The 19,092-nt window shown below is 45.4% G+C and overlaps 1 protein-coding gene across 1 annotated transcript in view; it reads left to right on the forward strand.

Moving 5' to 3' along the window:
• Positions 1–17,230, forward strand: part of LOC120914337 (butyrophilin subfamily 1 member A1-like) — a 45,679-nt gene extending 28,449 nt beyond the window's left edge. The window contains exons 5-8 of the mRNA XM_040325002.1: positions 6,021–6,053; positions 10,946–10,966; positions 13,395–13,421; positions 16,091–17,230. Of these exons, the coding sequence (XP_040180936.1) occupies positions 6,021–6,053; positions 10,946–10,966; positions 13,395–13,421; positions 16,091–16,608 (599 nt within the window). The 3' untranslated portion in view covers positions 16,609–17,230. The remainder of the gene's footprint in view (positions 1–6,020; positions 6,054–10,945; positions 10,967–13,394; positions 13,422–16,090) is intronic.
• Positions 17,231–19,092: the final 1,862 nt, after the last annotated feature.

Here is a 19,092-nt window from a genome sequence, read left to right on the forward strand (position 1 = left end):
TGTTTTCATAGATTCGAAAATTTGCAAATTCCGAATTCAAAAATTCGGAAATTCGAAAATTCGAAAATAAAGGAAAATCCGAAAAATCCTAAAATTTGAAAGAAAATACAAAACTACCAAAAGTTCAAAATCATAACTAACTCATAATTACTATTACATTTTAGGTATTGGAATTTCCTTTCAAATTTGGCCGTTAGTGAAACATAACAAATACGAATTTATCTGAAGTTACGAATTATCCGAAATAAAGAATGCCGCATCTAAACAAATGGAAGGAAACTGAAGAATAATAAATATTACGTTTTTTTTATTATTATTATTATTAATTCACTAAGTTTCATTCGTTTATATACGGCATTCGTTATTACAAGTAATTCGTAACTTTGGATAAATACGTATTCGTTACTTTCACTAACAGCCAAATTTGAAAGGAAATTCCAATACCAAAACATTTATAGTTAAGTTATTTTAGTTAGTTATTATTTCCAATTTTCCAGTCTTCGGGTTATTGAATTTTCAGGTTTTCAATCTTATTTTCGGATTTTCATTCTCATTTTTGGATTTCCGAATTTTTTGCATTTTCGAATTTAGAATTTCTGAATTTCCGAATGACAAAATTTCAAATTTTGGGATTTTCGAATTTCCGAATTTTTCAATTTCCGAAATTTTGTATTTTTGAATTTTCGAAATCTTCGAATATTCAGAAATATTGGGAAATTTGAAAATTCGGATATTACCAAATTACCGAATTTGTCAAAATTCGTTAAAAAACTAATTTGGAACTAAAGGAATTGCACATGTCTAAACCTGAATGCACTGCCTGGCCTTTGAACTATGGTCAGCGGGATTAGAGAGACCTATAAGGGGGCTTTTCGTTATGTCAGCCCCTTCCTTATCCACTTAGGACTTCCCAACCACAATGACGGGTGGCCCGTGCAAGCAAAACAACGTACTGATACATTACTTGCCTGCTTATGGGTTTAGGGCACGCGCATGCACACATCCCCCCCATTGACACCTACAGTGATTGTACACAGTTAGCAGGACCCAGCCAATGATTCATGTCTGGGACCTGCTGATTAGCTGTCACCAATCACAGCCAAGAGCTCTGTGTTGACAATCAACACAGAGCTCTATACAGAGGCAATGATCTCTCTGTTTCTTATCCCTGCAAAGTAGGGAGAAGAAACAAAGAGATTTTTAGTAAAAAGCAGCACACTTTACACCACCCCTTGATCACCCTCGATGTTAACCTCTTCCCTGCCAGTGTCATTAGTACAGTCATAGTGCATATTATTAGCACTGATCACTATATTAGTGTCACTGGTGATGTCAGTGGCAGTTAGTTCCCCCCCTCCCAAGGACAGTTAGTGTCAGATTCTCCCCCACACTATCGCAGTCCTGTTATAAGTTGCTGGTTGCCGCCATTACAAGACCTGTCGCAGAGAATGTGTTTCCAGCACGACGGCATCGCGCTGATTCTCGGCGACATGGTGCCGACATCTTGCACTCACTGGAATATTAGAAAGCACATTCCAGCGAGCGCGTCATAGAAGCGACGGGGATCCGACTTGGATTCCCGCCAATTCTAGCCGCGGCGTTTGGTATGAATCATGAGGGGGAACTCCACGCCAAATTTTAAATGAAAAACCGGCATGGGTTCCCCCCGGGGGCATACCAGGCTCTTAGGTCTGGTATGGATTGCAAGGAGAACCCCCTATGCCGAAAAAACGGCGTGGGGGTCCCCCACAATCCATACCAGACCCCTATCCAAGCACGCCGCCGGCCGGTCAGGAAAGGAGTGGTGACGAGCAAGCGCCCCCCCCTCCTGAGCCATACCAGGCCGCATGCCCTCAACATGGGGGGGTTGGGTGCTTTGGGGCAGGGGGGCGCCCTGCAGCCCCCCACCCCAAAGTACCCTGCCCCCATGTTGATAAGGACAGGGCCTCTTCCCGACAACCCTGGCCGTTGGTTGTCGGGGTCTGCGGGTGGGGGGCTTATCGGGGGGGCTTTAATAAGGGGACCCCCAGATACCTGCCCCCCGCCCAAGGTGAATGAATATGGGATAATTTATTAGTCAGCTCCGGGGGGTCTTCTCCGCTCTCCAGGGGGGGGGGGTCTTCTCCACTCTCCGGGGGTCTTCTTCCGTCTTTTCCGCTCTCCACTGTCCTCTCAGTGCTCCCCGGTTCTTCTCCTGCTCGCTCTCTGGTGCCTTCTTCGGGGCTGGCCTCCGCTATCTTCTATTTACATAGTTACATAGTTAGTCAGGTTGAAAAAAGACACAAGTCCATCCAGTTCAACCACAAAAATAAAAAAATAAAAAAACACAGTAAAATCCTATACACCCAACTCCATACCCACAGTTGATCCAGAGGAAGGCAAAAAACCCCAGCGGAGCATGATCCAATTTGCTACAGCAGGGGAAAAAATTCCTTCCTGATCCCCCGAGAGGCAATCGGATTTACCCTGGATCAACTATACCTACAAATCTTAGTACTCAGTTATATTCTGTACATTTAGGAAAGAATCCAGACCTTTCTTAAAGCAATCTACTGAGCTGGCCAGAACCACCTCTGGAGGGAGTCTGTTCCACATTTTCACAGCTCTTACTGTGAAAAAACCTTTCCGTATTTGGAGGTGAAATCTCTTTTCCTCTAGACGTAAAGAGTGCCCCCTTGTCCTCAGTGATGACCGTAAAGTGAATAACTCAACACCAAGTTCACTGTATGGACCTCTTATATATTTGTACATGTTGATCATATCCCCCCTTATTCTCCTCTTCTCAAGAGTGAATAAATTTAGTTCCTCTAATCTTTCCTCATAGCTGAGCTCCTCCATGCCTCTTATCAGTTTGGTTGCTCTTCTCTGCACTTTCTCCAATTCTCCTATATCCTTTTTGAGAACTGGTGCCCAAAACTGAACTGCATATTCCAGATGAGGTCTTACTAATGATTTGTACAGGGGGGCAAAATTATATCTCTGTCTCTGGAGTCCATACCTCTCTTAATACAAGAAAGGACTTTGCTCGCTTTGGAAACCGCAGCTTGGCATTGCATGCCATTATTGAGCTTATGATCAACTAAAACCCCCAGATCCTTTACCACTACAGATCCCCCCAGTTGTACTCCCCCTAGTATGTATGATGCATGCATATTCTTAGCCCCCAAGTGCATAACTTTACATTTATCTACATTAAACCTCATCTGCCACTTAGTCGCCCAATCAGACAGAGCATTGAGGTCGGCTTGTAAATTGGAGACATCCTGTAAGGACGTTATTCCACTGCATAGCTTGGTGTCATCTGCAAAGACAGAAATGTTACTTTTGATCTCAGACCCAATATCATTTATAAATATATTGAAAAGTAAGGGTCCCAGCACTGAACCTTGGGGTACACCACTCATAACATTGGACCATTCAGAGTAAGAATCATTAACCACGACTCTCTGAATTCTGTCTTTCAGCCAGTTTTCTATCCATTTACAAACTGATATATCCAATCCTGTAGACCTTACCTTACACATGAGCCGTGTGTGCGGAACTGTATCGAACGCTTTTGCAAAATCCAAATATATCACGTCCACAGCCACGCCTCTGTCCAGGGTTTTACTTACCTCTTCATAAAAGGAAATCAGGTTTGTCTGACAACTTCTGTCTTTCATGACTCCATGTTGTCTGCTGCTTAAATAGTTTTTTTCCTGCAAGAACTCATCCATGTGGTCTTTTATTAAACGTTCCAGTATCTTCCCAACTATAGAAGTTAAACTAACAGGTCTATAGTTACTTGGTAAAGACTTTGTTCCCTTTTTAAATATGGGCACCACATTGGCCCTGCGCCAATCCAGTGGTACTATTCCTGTCTTTAATGAGTCCCTAAATATTAGATACAGTGGCTTTGAAATGACAGAGCTCAACTCACCTAGGATCCGTGGATGGATGCCATCAGGTCCAGGTGCTTTATCCACCTTTATTCTGTCTAAATATTTCTGGACCATATCACTTTTGAGCCATTGTGGATTTGGGGCTGTGTCACTCCCACCCCCATTTTGGACATGAGCTCCCCCATGCTCCATTGTATACACAGAGCTGAAGAAAACATTTAGTAAATTTGCCTTCTCTTTGTCCCCAGTCACCCACTCTAGATTATTTTGTAAGGGGCCTACATGCTCAGACTTCACCTTTTTACTATTAATATATTTAAAGAATTTTTTGGGGTTTGTCCTACTATCTTTTGCAATCTGTCGTTCGTTTTGAATTTTTGCATCCTTGATTTCCTTTTTACATATCCTGTTATATTCTTTGTAACATTTAAACAACACTAGTGTTCCTTCATTTTTATATTTTTTAAAAGCTACTTTCTTATTGTTTATAGCTTTTTTAACTTTGACCGTGAGCCACATAGGTTTTATTTTTAGCCTTTTAAACTTATTGCCCATGGGAACATACTTTGCAGTGAGGTTCCACACAGTCTTTTTGAAGAATTCCCATTTCTGTTCTGTGTTCATCTGTGCCAATAGTCCCTCCCAGTCCAAGTCCTGGAGAGCAGCCCTCATCCTTGGAAAATTTGCTCTCTTAAAATTTAGTGTTTTAATATTTCCTGTATGTATTTCTTGCTTATAGTTAACATTAAATGAAATCATGTTATGATCACTGCTACCCAGGTGTTCCTTTATCTGAACATTAGTAATAAGCTCTGCATGGTTTGAGATTATCAGGTCCAACAGGGCATCATTCCTAGTTGGGGCCTCAATAAACTGCACCATAAAATTGTCCTGCAATAGGTTTTTAAATTTTTGTCCTTTAACTGTCCCAGAAGTGCCATTAATCCAGTCAATTTCTGGGTAGTTAAAATCCCCCATTATTATCACCGTCCCAGACCTTGCAGCCCTTTCCATCTGTGCAAGGAGCTGAGTCTCCACCTCCTCATTAACATTGGGTGGTTTATAACAAACTCCAATGATTAATTTTGAACTACGCACATCTGTATGCAGTTCCACCCATAATGCTTCAGCCTCATCACACTCTCCATCAACCAGGTTCTCTTTCACGCTTGCTTTGAGGTCACTTCTCACATAGAGACAGACCCCTCCACCTTTCCTTTTTACCCTGTCTTTCCGAAAGAGAGCATAGCCAGGAATATTAATAGCCCAGTCATGTGAGGATTGAAGCCAAGTTTCAGCAATACCGATTACATCATAGCTCTCCTCATGCATCAGAGCTTCCAGCTCACCTGTTTTGCTTGGCAGACTTCTGGCATTGGTGAACAAACACTTAAATGTATTGTTACATTTTTCTCTGGTGTTTTTCATATAATTTATAGTAGTACAAATGGCACTATTATTTCCAATGGCTGTTTGCAACATGGGAACTTTCTTGTCACCTGCCATAACCCTCCCCCCATCTATCCCCATTCCACTCTCCATTAATGTCTGACCACTAACTGACCTGTCTGCTCGATGTAATTCTAATTCACCCTCCCCCCTCAATCCTAGTTTAAATACTCCTCCAGCATTCCCATAAACCTCTCCCCCAGCACAGCAGACCCCCTTCCATTCAAGTGCAAACCGTCTTTAGCATATAGGCTGCACCCCAATGAAAAATTTAGCTCTCTTACTAGCGGCGGCGCAGCCCGCTCTTCTTTGCCGTCTTCTGCCTTCTTCTTTTCTTCTTATGTTGACGCGTCACTTACTCCTGCTGTAATTAATGTAATGTTTATAGCGCAAAAAAGAAAAACCGCAGAGGTGATCAAATACCACCAAAAGAAAGCTCTATTTGTGGGGGAAAAAAGGACGCCAATTCTGTTTGGGAGCCATGTCGCAAAAAAAAAAAGGAGCTGCAACTAGAGGGATGGACTGAAGATAGACGCACATCTTCAAAGTCAGAAGACGTATTATAATAATACTAATCCAGTGTTTTAAGTCAGTGATTCATGTTTCTTTAATTAAATCCGGATGTAATGAATGTGACTTTAGTAATCAGATGATAAGAATTATTCACAAACTTCATTTCTGTCATTACAGAGAGACAGCTACAAGAAATAAAGGATTCTGCAGGTAAGCAATACAACCTTCAGTCATTATTCACAGCAAGCGTCTCCCAGAGCTGCCAATCACAGTGGTCACATGATCATCAACCCCCCCCCCTTCCCAAAGCCCCACCCCCCAGGAGTACAGACCCTATTAACCACTTCAGAATTTACCCCCTTCCTGACCAGAGCACTTTTTCCGATTTGGCGCTGCGTCGCTTTAACAGACAATTGCGCGGTCGTGCGACGTGGCTCCCAAACAAAATTGTCGTCCTTTTTTCTCCACAAATAGAGCTTGCTTTTGGTGGTATTTGATCACCTCTGCGGTTTTTATTTTTTGCGCTATAAACAAAAATAGAGCGACAATTTTGAAAAAAAAAGCAACATTTTTTTACTTTTTGCTATAATAAATATCCCCAAAAATATATAAAAAATGATCTTTCTCAGTTTAAAAAAAATTGCAATAAGCGTTTATTGATTGGCTTGCGCAAAAGTTATAGCGTCTACAAAATAGGAGATAGGTTTATTTTTTTCGTGACTGCGACATTATGGCGGTGGACAATTTTGACACATTTTTGGACTATTGTCATTTTCACAGCAAAAAATGCTATAAAAATACATTGGGCCAGATTCAGCAATGAATTACGCCGGTGTATCTATAGATACGCCGCGTAAATTCAAAGCTGCGCCGGCGTATCTTCTTTCTGTATTCAGAAAGCAAGATACGCCGACATTAGCCTAAGATCCGACTGGCGTAAGTCTCTTACACCGTCGTATCTTAGGGTGCATATTTACGCTGGCCGCTAGGTGGCACTTCCGTCGTTTTCGGCGTAGAATATGCAAATGACCTAGATACGCCGATTCACAAATTTACGTACGCCCGGCGCTATTTGTTTACGTCGTTTACGTTAGTCTTTTTCGGCGTAAGGTTACTCCTGCTATTAGGAGGCGCATGCAATGTTAAGTATGGCCGTTGTTCCCGCGTCAAAATTTTTATTTTTTACGTTGTTTGCGTAAGTCGTTCGCGAATAGGGCTGGACGTAATTTACGTTCACGTCGAAACCAATGACGTCCTTGCGGCGTACTTTGGAGCAATGCACACTGGGAAATTCCACGGACGGCGCATGCGCCGTTCGGGAAAAACGTCAATCACGTCGGGTCCCCAGGAATTAACATAAAACACGCCCCCTCATCCACATTTGAATTACGCGCGCTTACGCCGGCCCCATTTACGCTAGACCGCCGTAACTTAGAAGGCAAGTGCTGTGTGAATACAGCACTTGCCTCTTTAACTTACGGAGGCGTAGAGTAAATACGATACGCTGCGCCGCCGTAACAATGCGCGCCCCTACCTGAATCTAGCCCATTGTTTACTGTGAAAATGACAATTGCAGTTTGGGAGTTAACCACTAGGGGGTGCTGTAGGGGTTATGTGTGACCTCATCTGTGTTTCTAACTGTAGGGGGGCGGGCTGGACGTGTGATATCATTGATTGTGTTTCCCTATATCAGGGAACACACGATCAATGACTGTGAAGAACGGGGAAGCTGTGTTTAGGCTTGATTCACACCTATGCATGTTGCTTTTGAGCGTTTTTGCAGTGCTTTTTGTGGTGCTTGCTGAGTTTTTTCGACACACGTTTTTACTGCGATTTGCGTTTTTTTAGCCGGCAAAAAAAGTCCCTGCAGGGGTTAAGTGTGTCCTAGGGAGTGATTCTAACTGTGAGGGGGCGTGGCTACATGTGACACGACAGTGATCACTGTTCCCGATGACAGGGAGTAGTAGATCAGTGTCCTGTCACTGGGCAGAACAGTGGAAAAGCCTTGTTTACATAGGCATCTCCCTATTCTACAGCTCCGTGACACGATCGCGGGAGCCCGGCGGACATCGAGTCCACGGGTCCCGCAGGCACGGTCACGGAGCTCGTGGCGTGTGCCCGCACAGCATCAAATTCTAATGCAACGTACAGGTACGTTGCTTTGCGCAGCCGTGCCATTCTGCCAACGCATATCGGCGTGAGCCGGTCGGCAAGTGGTTAAAGGGACGCCCTGTCTAGGCAGGAAGGGGTTAAAGTGGAACTCCAACCTTACTGTCAAAAATAACATTTATTATTTTTATTATTAATTATTAATTTTATGTATTTATTTTTATTATTATTTATATTCCCAAGTCCTCTTGTTTAACCTTTTCATTGCCGTTTTCTGATAATTGTATTTTTTTCTAGAAAATTACTTGAAGCCCTCAAACATTATATATATATTTCTTTTAGCAGAGACCCTAGAGAATAAAATGGCGATCGTTGCAACGTTTTATGTCAAAATTTCATCATCATTTAAAACTGCATTTTGTATTTACTCGCGTTATCTTTGTGCAGTGGCGGTGCGTCCATAAGGGAGCACGGGCGCCGCCCCCTCTCTCCAGCCACCCTCTCTATGACCAATGGATAGATTCATGCATTGCATGAATCTATCCATGGCCGTCCCTATTCAGGCGTCCGGCCCCTTTACCAACGCCGGGCGCCTGAATTACAGCGGCGGGGGGTGTTTTTGAAGCACCTAATTAGAGCCGTAGGCTTCAAAAAAAGTGACCTGCGAGCGCCATGCTTGGTGCTGGCAGTTGACCCAGGTGTGTTAGAACAGCTAATTAATATTTTCTTTCATAACACTGAACCGCCTCTCCACCAATCAGGTGCTCGGGTCTGGGCTGAAATGACAGGCACAGTGATTGGACGCCTATCAGGCATCCAATCACCTATAGGAGAGAAAAAGACATGGAGGAGCATGGAGGACATCGCTTGCCACTGTCACCAGCTGCCCCATTGAGGGTAAGTGCTGGGCAGACGGCAAGCGGGGGGTGGGGGGTCACAGTGGCAGTATTTGATGGGCACAGTGGGAGCATTTGTTGGCACAGTGGCAGCATTTGATTGGCACATTGGGAGAATTTGATGGGCACAGTGGCTGCATTTGATGGGCATAGTGGTTACATTTTATGGGCACAGTGGCTGAGTTTGATGGCACAGTGACAGCGTTTGATGGGCACAGTGGCTGCATTTGATGGGCACAGTGGTAGCATTTGATGGGCACAGTGACTGCATTTGATGGGCACAGTGGTAGTATTTGATGGGCACAGTGGCTGCGTTTGATGGGCACAGTGGCTGTGTTTGTGCACAGTGGCTGCGTTTGATGGGCACAGTGGCTGCGTTTGATGGGCACAGTGGTAGCATTTGATGGCAGCATTTGATGGGCACAGTGGCTGCATTTGATGGGCACAGTGGTAGCATTTGATGGGCACAGTGGCTACATTTGATGGGCACAGTGGCTACATTTGATGGGCACAGTGGCTACATTTGATGGGCACAGTGGCTGCGTTTGATGGACACAGTTGCAGCATTTGATGGCACAGTGGCTGTGTTTGATGGGCGCAGCGACTGCATTTGATGGGCACAAGGCTGCATTTGATGGGCACAGTTGTTGCGTTTGATGGGCACAGTTGCAGCATTTGATGGCACAGTGGCTGTGTTTGATGGGCACAGTGGCTGCCTTTGATGGGCACAGTGGCTGCGTTTGATGGGCACAGTGGCTGCGTTTGATGGGCACAGTGGCTGCATTTGATGGCACAGTGGCTGTGTTTGATGGGCACAGTGGCTGCATTTGATGGACACACTTGCAGCATTTGATGGGCACAGTGGCTGCATTTGATGGGCACAGTGGCTGCATTTGATGGGCACAGTGGCTGCGTTTGATGGGCACAAGGCTGCATTTAATGGGCACAGTGGTTGCGTTTGGGCACAGTTGCAGCATTTGATGGCACAGTGGCTGCCTTTGATGGGCACAGTTGCAGCATTTGATGGCACAGTGGCTGTGTTTGATGGGCACAGTGGCTGCCTTTGATAGGCACAAGGCTGTGTTTGATGGGCACAGTGAGGCTGCAATTGATGGGGTTTTTTTCTGAATTTTTCTGTTTATTTGTCCCCCCCCCCCCCCCCCCAAATGTGTCTTTGTGTAAAATTAAAATGTGATGATCTGAATCATTTCAGTGTGACAAATATGCAAATAAAAAAACAGAAGGGGGCAAATACTTTTTCACAGCACTGTAAGCATCAGACAGCGTCCTGTCTTTACAGAAAACTCTTCATAAGAGAGAAATATCCGTTTTGGGAAGAAATCTTTAAAATAGTTTTCAAGCTCATAATCTGACAATGTGTGAAACACAAGCAATGTCAGGGAAACCTGGATCTCATGCCGCGTACACACCATCGTTTTCTGCGATGGAAAAAAACGTCATTTTCAAAAACGTCAATTTAATTGACCGTGTGTGGGCAAAAACGTCGTTTTATGTCTTCTAAAAAACGACAGAAAAAAATTGAAGCATGCTTCAATTTTATGTGTCGTTTTTGGCCGACGTCGTTTTCTGTGTTCTAAACATTGACCGTGTGTACGTAAAAACGTCGATTTAAGCCCGCGCATGCTCAGAAGCAAGTTAGGAGACGGCAGCGCTCATTCATGTAAAACGACTGTTCAGAATGGAATCAGCACATTCGTTAAGGTGTTTTTCAGCTTATAGACAAGAAAACGAAATTTAAAGCACAGTCACTGAAAATCACGAATCGTATCTCACCAAACTTTTACTAACACGCAGCAACACGATATCAGCAAAAGAGGCCGTCTTCCGCATGGAAACGACCCTTTATAGTGACGTCGTGCGTGATTGACGGAACTGCGCTGTGCTAGAGCGTTGTGAAAAAGCGATGGTGTGTATGCTACGTCGTTGTTCAAATTGAAGTTTGAAAAATGACGTTTTTTTAAAGCACATAAAGCGTCGCATTTTTCCATCGCAGAAAACGATGGTGTGTACGCGGCATCAGAATTACGTGTCGCTGCCGTAACTGAGATGTGTTTTTTTTCTTCTCTTCTTTTACAGAGTCCTTAGAACGAGAAGTCGGTAAGTGTCACAATGTCCTTAAAGTATATCTAAACCCAAAAGCAAAAAATGTATTACAGCTTACCACTCCGGAGATGCGGTGGCTGCATATTTTTTACTAATGACGGTGATCAGCGATTTTTAGCGGTACTGCGACATTGCGACAGACAGATCGGACACTTTTTAGGGACCATTGACAATTATACAGCGATAAAAATGCACTGATTACTAAATAAATGTTACTGGCAGGGAAGGGGTTAACACTAGGGGGAGATCAAGGGGTTAACTGTGTGTTCCCTCAGCGTGTTCTAACTGTAGGGGGATGGGAGTGACTAGAAGAGGAGACATATCGTTTTTCCTACTTAGTAGGAACAAACGATATGTTTTCTCTTCCCTGACAGCACAGGGAATTACACACACAAATCGCACGCGCCCTCTGGTGGCCGAAAAATAGAAGGACGTACCCGTATGGGGTTTTACCCAGGGGAGCCATTCTGCTGCAGTATATCTGCGTGAGCCGGTCAGGATCCGGTTAAAGTGGTTGTAAAGCCTTAACCACCTCAATAACGGGCCTATTCTGGCATTTCTCTCCTTCATGTAAAAATCATAATTTTCTTGCTAGAAAATTAATCAGAACCCCCAAACATTATATATATTTTTTAAGCATACACCCTAGGGAATAAAATGGTGGTCATTGCAACTTTTTATCTCGCACGGTATTTGCGCAATCATTTTTCAAATGCCTTTTTTTTGGGGGGGAAAAAAATGGTTTCATGAATTACATTTTTTTTGTATAATGTGAAAGATGATGTTTTGCCGAGTAAAAAGATAGCTGACATGTCACGCTTTAAAATTGCGCACATTAATGGAATGGCGCCAAACTTTGGTACTTAAAAATCTCCATAGGCGACGCTTTACATTTTTTTTACAGTTTACCAGTTTAGAGTTACAATACAGAGGTCTAGTGCTAGAATTGTTGCACGCGCATGCGATACCTCTTATGTGTGGTTTGAACGGCGTTTATATATGTGGGCGGGACTTACATGTCTGTTTGCTTCTGGGACAGGGGCGTTTTTAATTTAATAAAATTTTTATAAAAAAAAATATTTTACTTAATTTATTTTTACACCTTTTTTTAATTTGTATTTTTTTCATCGCTTTTATTCCTATTACAAGGAATGTAAACATCCATTGTAATAGGAATCACTGTGACAGGTCCTCTTTATGGAGAGAGGCGGGGTCAGACCCCACATCTCTCCTCCAGGCTTAAAAGCATGAGATTGGGAAAAAAAAATCACGATCTCATGCTGACAGCCGCGATTGCGGCTTTGTTGACTTCCGGGTACCCTGGCGCGACGTCATAACGTCGCACCCGGGCCTCCGACGGTCATAGAGATGACCGGTCACCAAATATGCAGCCTCTTGGCGCCAATGATCAGGCACAGAGAGGCCGCATATTTGCATGTGACCGGCACCAAGGGGTTAAACGTGTACTTTTGTTCATCTCTGTTAAATGGGAGAAGGGAAATTATTCTTTTTTAGAGAAGGAAGATAAGATTGTTTGTACTTCCAGTTCAGCTCACAGGAAGTGACAAGGACACAGCATTTCTGGCAGGATCAACGGGTATATAATGTACTGACGGGAAAAGTGTTTTTAGCCTGAACTAGGGGTCCCATCTTTTTTTCAAACCAAACCCCAACACTTTAGCGGCCTGGAGAGGAGTATTGCGGTGGGCATAGCGTGCCACAGCTAACATTGGGTGTGGCCTAATTGCTCTTGCTGGCATCATTGCCCCGCCCCCCCCCCCCCCCCCAGTGATGCTGAACCTGCCCCAGACAGCTGCCTGCAGCTCCGGGAATGGCAACAGATTTGTGTGTAACTATCTTGGTTTATAAGGCTCCTTTCACACTGGGGCTCGATGTGCGGTGGCGGTATAACGCCGCTATAGTTCAAGTTGTGCGACTTGCTTGCGGCTTCCTTGCGACCTGCTTGCAACTTTTGTGATTTAACATTGCAGTCTGTGGCACTCAAATCGCACCAAAGTTGCAGAAAAGTAGTGCACAAACCTTTTCTACCGGCGCCTAACCGAAGGCTCCCTTTCGCTCCTTGTGATCTGGAGTTTTTTCGGATCATGTGACCGCCATGACAGTCAATCACGGTGGTCACGCGCTCTTCTTTTGCCCCTGCTACTTGAGTCAAATTGGGCTCCTGAACAGGAGTGAAGGGCCTTAGGATCAGTTGGAAGGGCCACCCGAGACCAATGCAAATGGCCTGGGACTGATGGAAAAGGTCCTGGTGGCCAGCAGGGCTCTTCATGGTTTCTTGCTCTGGGGCCCTGAAGGTTCTAGTTACACCTCTGATATTGTGGTAGACCAACATTGTTGCTGTAATGAACAAAAAACCTAAGAATGGAAATATTATACTCATTTTTTTTTGCTTTGTTTTTAGAGTGGAGGAAGATTTCCATTATAAAAGGTGAGTAGATATTTGCATCCACCGCCTGTTTCATGTGATTTTTTCACTTAAACATTTTAGCCACGTGGTTCATTCCCATGGTTGTCCCTTAAGTCTTGCACTAGCCACAAAACAATTGCAAAAAAAAAAATTGCAGCCTCACTGTGCCCATCAAATGCATCCACTGTGCCATCAATTGTCACCACTGTGCCATGCCAGCAAATGCAGCCACTGTGCCATCAATTGTCACCACTGTGCCATGCCATCAAACGCAGCCACTGTGCCATCAATTGTCACCACTGTGCCATGCCATCAAACGCAGCCACTGTGCCATCAATTGTCACCACTGTGCCATGCCATCAAACGCAGCCACTGTGCCATCAATTGTCACCACTGTGCCATGCCATCAAATGCAGTCACTATGCCATCAATTCGCACCACTGTGCCATGCCATCAAACGCAGCCACTGTGCCATGCCATCAAACGCAGTCACTGAGCCATGCCATCAAACGCAGTCACTGAGCCATGCCATCAAATGCAGCCACTGTGCCATGCCATCAAACGCAGCCACTGTGCCCCTCAATTGTCGCCACTGTGCCCTTTAATTGTTGCCACTGTGCCCATTGTCGCCACTGTGCATGTCACTGTGCCCTTTAATTGATGCCAATGTGCCCTTTGTCACCACTGTACCCATTGATGCCACTGTGCCCTTTGTCGCCTCTGTGCCCATTGTCGCCGCTGTGCCCTGTAAAATGCACTTACCTTTCTGCTATCACCCAGGGCATCCGACCCTTCTGCCCACCCCTTGTACTAGCTCTGCTCCTTGTAGTTCTTCAGCCCACTGAGCTCCCGGTCTCTCACTAGACTAGATGATTCACTGCCACTGAATCCCTTGAGTTCCTCCCATCTTCACTGTAGTATCTTCGTCAAGCGTCACCCCCGCTTCTCTGCTGGGTCTCTAGCTTGGCACTCAAGATACCTCTTAAGCTTCACCCATGCTGACCTGCTCGTGGCGCTCAAGAGCTGAAATTCCTTTGTAGTATGTCACTACGTTCGTGTTTGTTGCATGAAAATTGTGTACCATTAGTATGCAAGACAAGATCCAGGCACACACCCTTAAGACAAAAATCTGACGCTCAGTTGGCCAACAATTGGATCGTGTGTACGAGGCTTTATGCCTCGTACACATGACCGGGATTCCCGATGGGAAAAGAGAACCGAGAACCTGCTCTCTACTTTTCCCCCCATACAGACGATCGGTTTTCCCGTTGGGAAAAACTCAGATGAGAGCTTTTCCTCAGGAATCCTGACCGTGTTTATTCTCCATCTGAGTTTTTTCCCACGGGAAAATGGCCAAAAATGGCCATTTTCTGCTACACACGGGCCAGGTTTTCTGAAAAAAAATCAGTCGGGAATCCAGATGGTAAAAAAAAAGAGAGCTGGTTCTCTTTTTTTTTTGGTCGGCGGGTTTGGCAGTTTTCCATCAGAAAAACTGCGAGGGAGCATACAAAAGGCCGGGTTTCCTGGCCAAAAGCTCTCCTAGCAGTTTTCCTTTCGAAAAACCTTGGCGTATGTACGGGGCATTTGTCTAATTTAATTTAAGTTTTGGCCTTCAGTTGGAGTTGGACTTCAAAGCAAAACCTACTGTAACGGAATGACCCGGGACACCCAGAGACTTTGTAAGGATGAGGGGTACTCCTGTACCGGCGTCACCAAGGAGTCTTATGTCTAGGGTCACCTTATGTCCGATAGAGCCATAGGGTGACTGAGAAATTATATCCTAAATTACAGGACAGGGGACATCACTGATAGTTCATATTGCAGGATCTTGAGATATTGCAAGTTGTTGGTTAATTGTGACCCAACCAGTCAATAGTGACTCATTTCTATGATTAGCCCTGGCTAGTGACATGCTAATTGAGTCAGGCTCCTGGAAGTCCTTTCATTGTGTGATAACACTGCTTTAAGCCTATTGATGCTCAGAGGTGTGAATACCTTTCTGTCAAGCTGTATGCGGAGACAGAACGTCTGTCTAGGGATGTGGATTGAGAAGAGATCATTGTGTGATGGTGTTTTGTTTGAGTTCTGTTAATGAAGGAATGTGCAGTGATTAGATCATGATAATTATAGGCCGGCGCCAACATGTCTAGAATGTTTAGCAATTAGCCATCTGAAAGAGTATTGAAGCCCCCCAGGGTGTGGTGGAGAGTTTGATTGTTCATGTGCCTTGAAAACTGTATAAAAGCTGAGAGTGAACCATTAAAGTTGTCTTCATTTTGGAACAAGTACAGAGCTGCGTGTCTCGTCTTGATTCTGGGGAATTGATATGGATCGGGTCCTGTTGGTTGGAGTGTCGATAAGCTGTCTTGGATGTGAGAAGGTCGTAAACGGTGGTGACAGTTACACCTACTCTTTGTCCATGGAAAGGAATTAAGGTTTCGATGAGAAAAGAGCGACAGAAAAATTTGTACATCACACATTTAAAAACACCAAAAATATCCAAGATTTGGGATTTACAGGGTGACTGGTCACCACTTTTTTAACCGACTTGAAAAAAAAGAACTTCACTTTGTTCGATTAAGTCATCATTTTGAATGGAACACACCAGTCAGATTGTAATGTATTTTGTCAAATGTACTGAAAAATCCTAAATATCTGATAATGATAGAAATATTAAAATTTTCTTTCAGAATCCATTTTGTTTGATCCATCTACTGCTTATTACGGCCTTCTGGTCTCTCCAGACACTCGCACGATCTCAACCACAGACGTGGTCCAAGATGTCCCCAAAAACCCAGAGAGGTTTGACACTGAGCCATGTGTCCTCGGGCAGACCGCTTTCTGCTCAGGCACCCACTATTGGGAGACGGAGATTTTGGAGAGGAGCGGAGAGTTCTGGTCTCTTGGGATAGCCAGCACGTCGGTGAGGAGGACCGGAGGTCAAAGAGAATGTCCTGAAGCTTTGATATGGGCCATTAGAGGAACAACAGAAGGTTACTATGCTCTGTACACCCCACCAGTGTCCATTGCGTTTGAACCTGAGCGGATACAGAGAGTCGGGACTTATCTGGACTATGACGAAGGGAGGGTGTCCTTTTATGATGCGGACACTTACAGGCTCCTTCACACTTTCACTGAGAACTTCTCTGAGCCTGTCTATCCATTTTACTATGTTGGACCAGGCATTGCTTTCTCATTAAATCCATAGGGCGGTGAAAGCCTAGTACACCTAAATCGAATTTAGACTTTAATGGGTGATGCCCGAGTCAAGGTGGCCAAAGACTTATGGCAACTGGATGGACAATGTCAATCAGTGGATGTGACTCCGAAGATGATTAAGTAAAATTGCATTGTGGAGAGCCTCTTCTCTATGTAACTTATCCCCACCCAGAGTCATCCTCATCCCTCTCCACATTATATCCCCACCTCCGTCCCAGCATCATCCATCCCTCGCCACAATATATCCCCACCTCCGCCCAGCATCATCCTCATCCCTCTCCACATTATACCCCATCTCCGCCCAGCATCATCCTCATCCCTCTCCAAATTATACCCCACCTCCGCCCAGCATCATCCTCATCCCTCTCAACAATATATCCCACCTCCGCCCAGCATCATCCTCATCCCTCTCCACATTATACCCCATCTCCGCCCAGCATCATCCATCCCTCTCCACAATATATCCCCACCTCCGCCCAGCATCATCCTCATCCCTCCCCACATTATACCCCACCTCCGCCCAGAATCATCCTCATCCCTCTCCACATTATATCCCCACCTCCGCCCAGCATCATTCTCATCCCTCTCCACATTATATCCCCAACTCCGCCCAGCATCATCCTCATCCCTCTTCACATTATATCCCCACCTCCGCCCCAGCATCATCCATCCCTCTCCACAATATATCCCCACCTCCGCCCAGCATCATCCTCATCCCTCTCCACAATATATCACCACCTCTGCCCAGCATCATCCTCACCCCTCTCCACAAAATATCCCCACCTCCACCCAGCACCATCCTCATCGCTCTCCACATTATATCCCCAGCTCCGCCCAGCATCATCCTCATCCCTCTCCACAATATATTCCCACCTCCGCCCAGCACCATCCCCATCACTCTCCACAATATATCCCCACCTCCGCCCAGCATCATCCTTATCCCTCTCCACATTAGATCCTCACCTCCACCCAGCACCATCCTCATCCCTCTCCACATTATATCCCCACCTCTGCCCAGCACCATCCTCATCGCTCTCCACAATATATCCCCACCTCCGCCCAGCAGCGTCCTCATCCCTCTCCACAATCTATCACCACCTCTGCCAAGCATCATCCTCATCCCTCTCCACAAAATACCACCCAGCACCATCCTCATCGCTGTCCACAATATATCCCCACCTCCGCCCAGCATCATCCTCATCCCTCTTCACATTATACCCCCACCTCCGCCCAGCATCATCCTCATCCCTCTTCACATTATATCCCCACCTCCGCCCAACATCATCCTCATCCCTCTCCACAATATATCCCCACCTCCTCCCAGAGGCGTATCTAGTGAAAATAGCGCCTATGGCAAGAACTAAAACTGCGCCCCTGTCGAAACATTTGAAACCCATCTTTCAGATAACCTTAACAAAAAAAACAGCTAACAAAACTAGTGATATTTATCATCTCTTGTGATACCTTGGGTAGTGACATATCCTCTTTATGGAGAAATCTGGGGTTTATTAGACCCCTGATCCTTCCTCTGCCCTCCAAGGCCAGATAAATGCAGAACCAATACTGGAAGTGATGAAATCTTCATCACTTAAGGCCTCAGTTTTCACAGAGGAGATGGAGAAACTGATGTTCCTCCTTCTTCTTTGTGCGCTGCCGATCCGACCAGATGGAATGGGAGAGCCTGGGAGAACAGGGGAGGGCTGTGGCTGAACGCAGCAGGGATAGTGCTGCCATTGTTTATTAGCAAAGGTGCTGAAAAGAGGATCCTGCCTATGCTCGGGAGGAGGGAAAAGAGACCCTCAGACCATGGTTAGTGCCTTGCTGCCCAGCCACTCAACAGTGCCCCCTTCATATGGCGCCCATTGCACTTGCCATGGCTGCCATACCCTAGATACACCACTGCCTCCACCCAGCATCATTCTCATCCCTCTCCACAATATATCCCCACCTCCGCCCAGCATCATCCTCATCCCTCTCCACATTATATCCCCAACTCCGCCCAGCATCATCCTCATTCCTCTCCACAATATATCCCCACCTCCCCCCAGCATCATCCTCATCCCTCTCCACAATATATCCCCACCTCCGCCCAGCATCATCCATCCCTCTCCACATTATATCCCCACCTCTGCCCAGCACCATCCTCATCCCTCTCCACAAAATTTCCCCACATCTGCCCAGCACCATCCTCATTCCTCTCCACAATATCTCCCCACCTCCGCCCAGCATCATCCTCATTCCTCTCCACAATATATCCCCACCTCTGCCCAACATCATCCTCCTCCCTCTCCACAATATATCCCCACCTCCGCCCAGCACCTTCCTCCTCCCTCTCCACAATATATCCCCACCTCCGCCCAGCACCTTCCTCATTCCTCTCCACAATATATCCCCACCTCCGCCCAGCACCTTCCTCATTCCTCTCCACAATATATCCCCACCTCCGCCCAGAATCCTGGAGAGGGATGGATGA

Source organism: Rana temporaria, chromosome 9 (assembly GCF_905171775.1).
Source record: "Rana temporaria chromosome 9, aRanTem1.1, whole genome shotgun sequence".
Taxonomy (NCBI): Eukaryota; Metazoa; Chordata; class Amphibia; order Anura; family Ranidae; genus Rana; species Rana temporaria.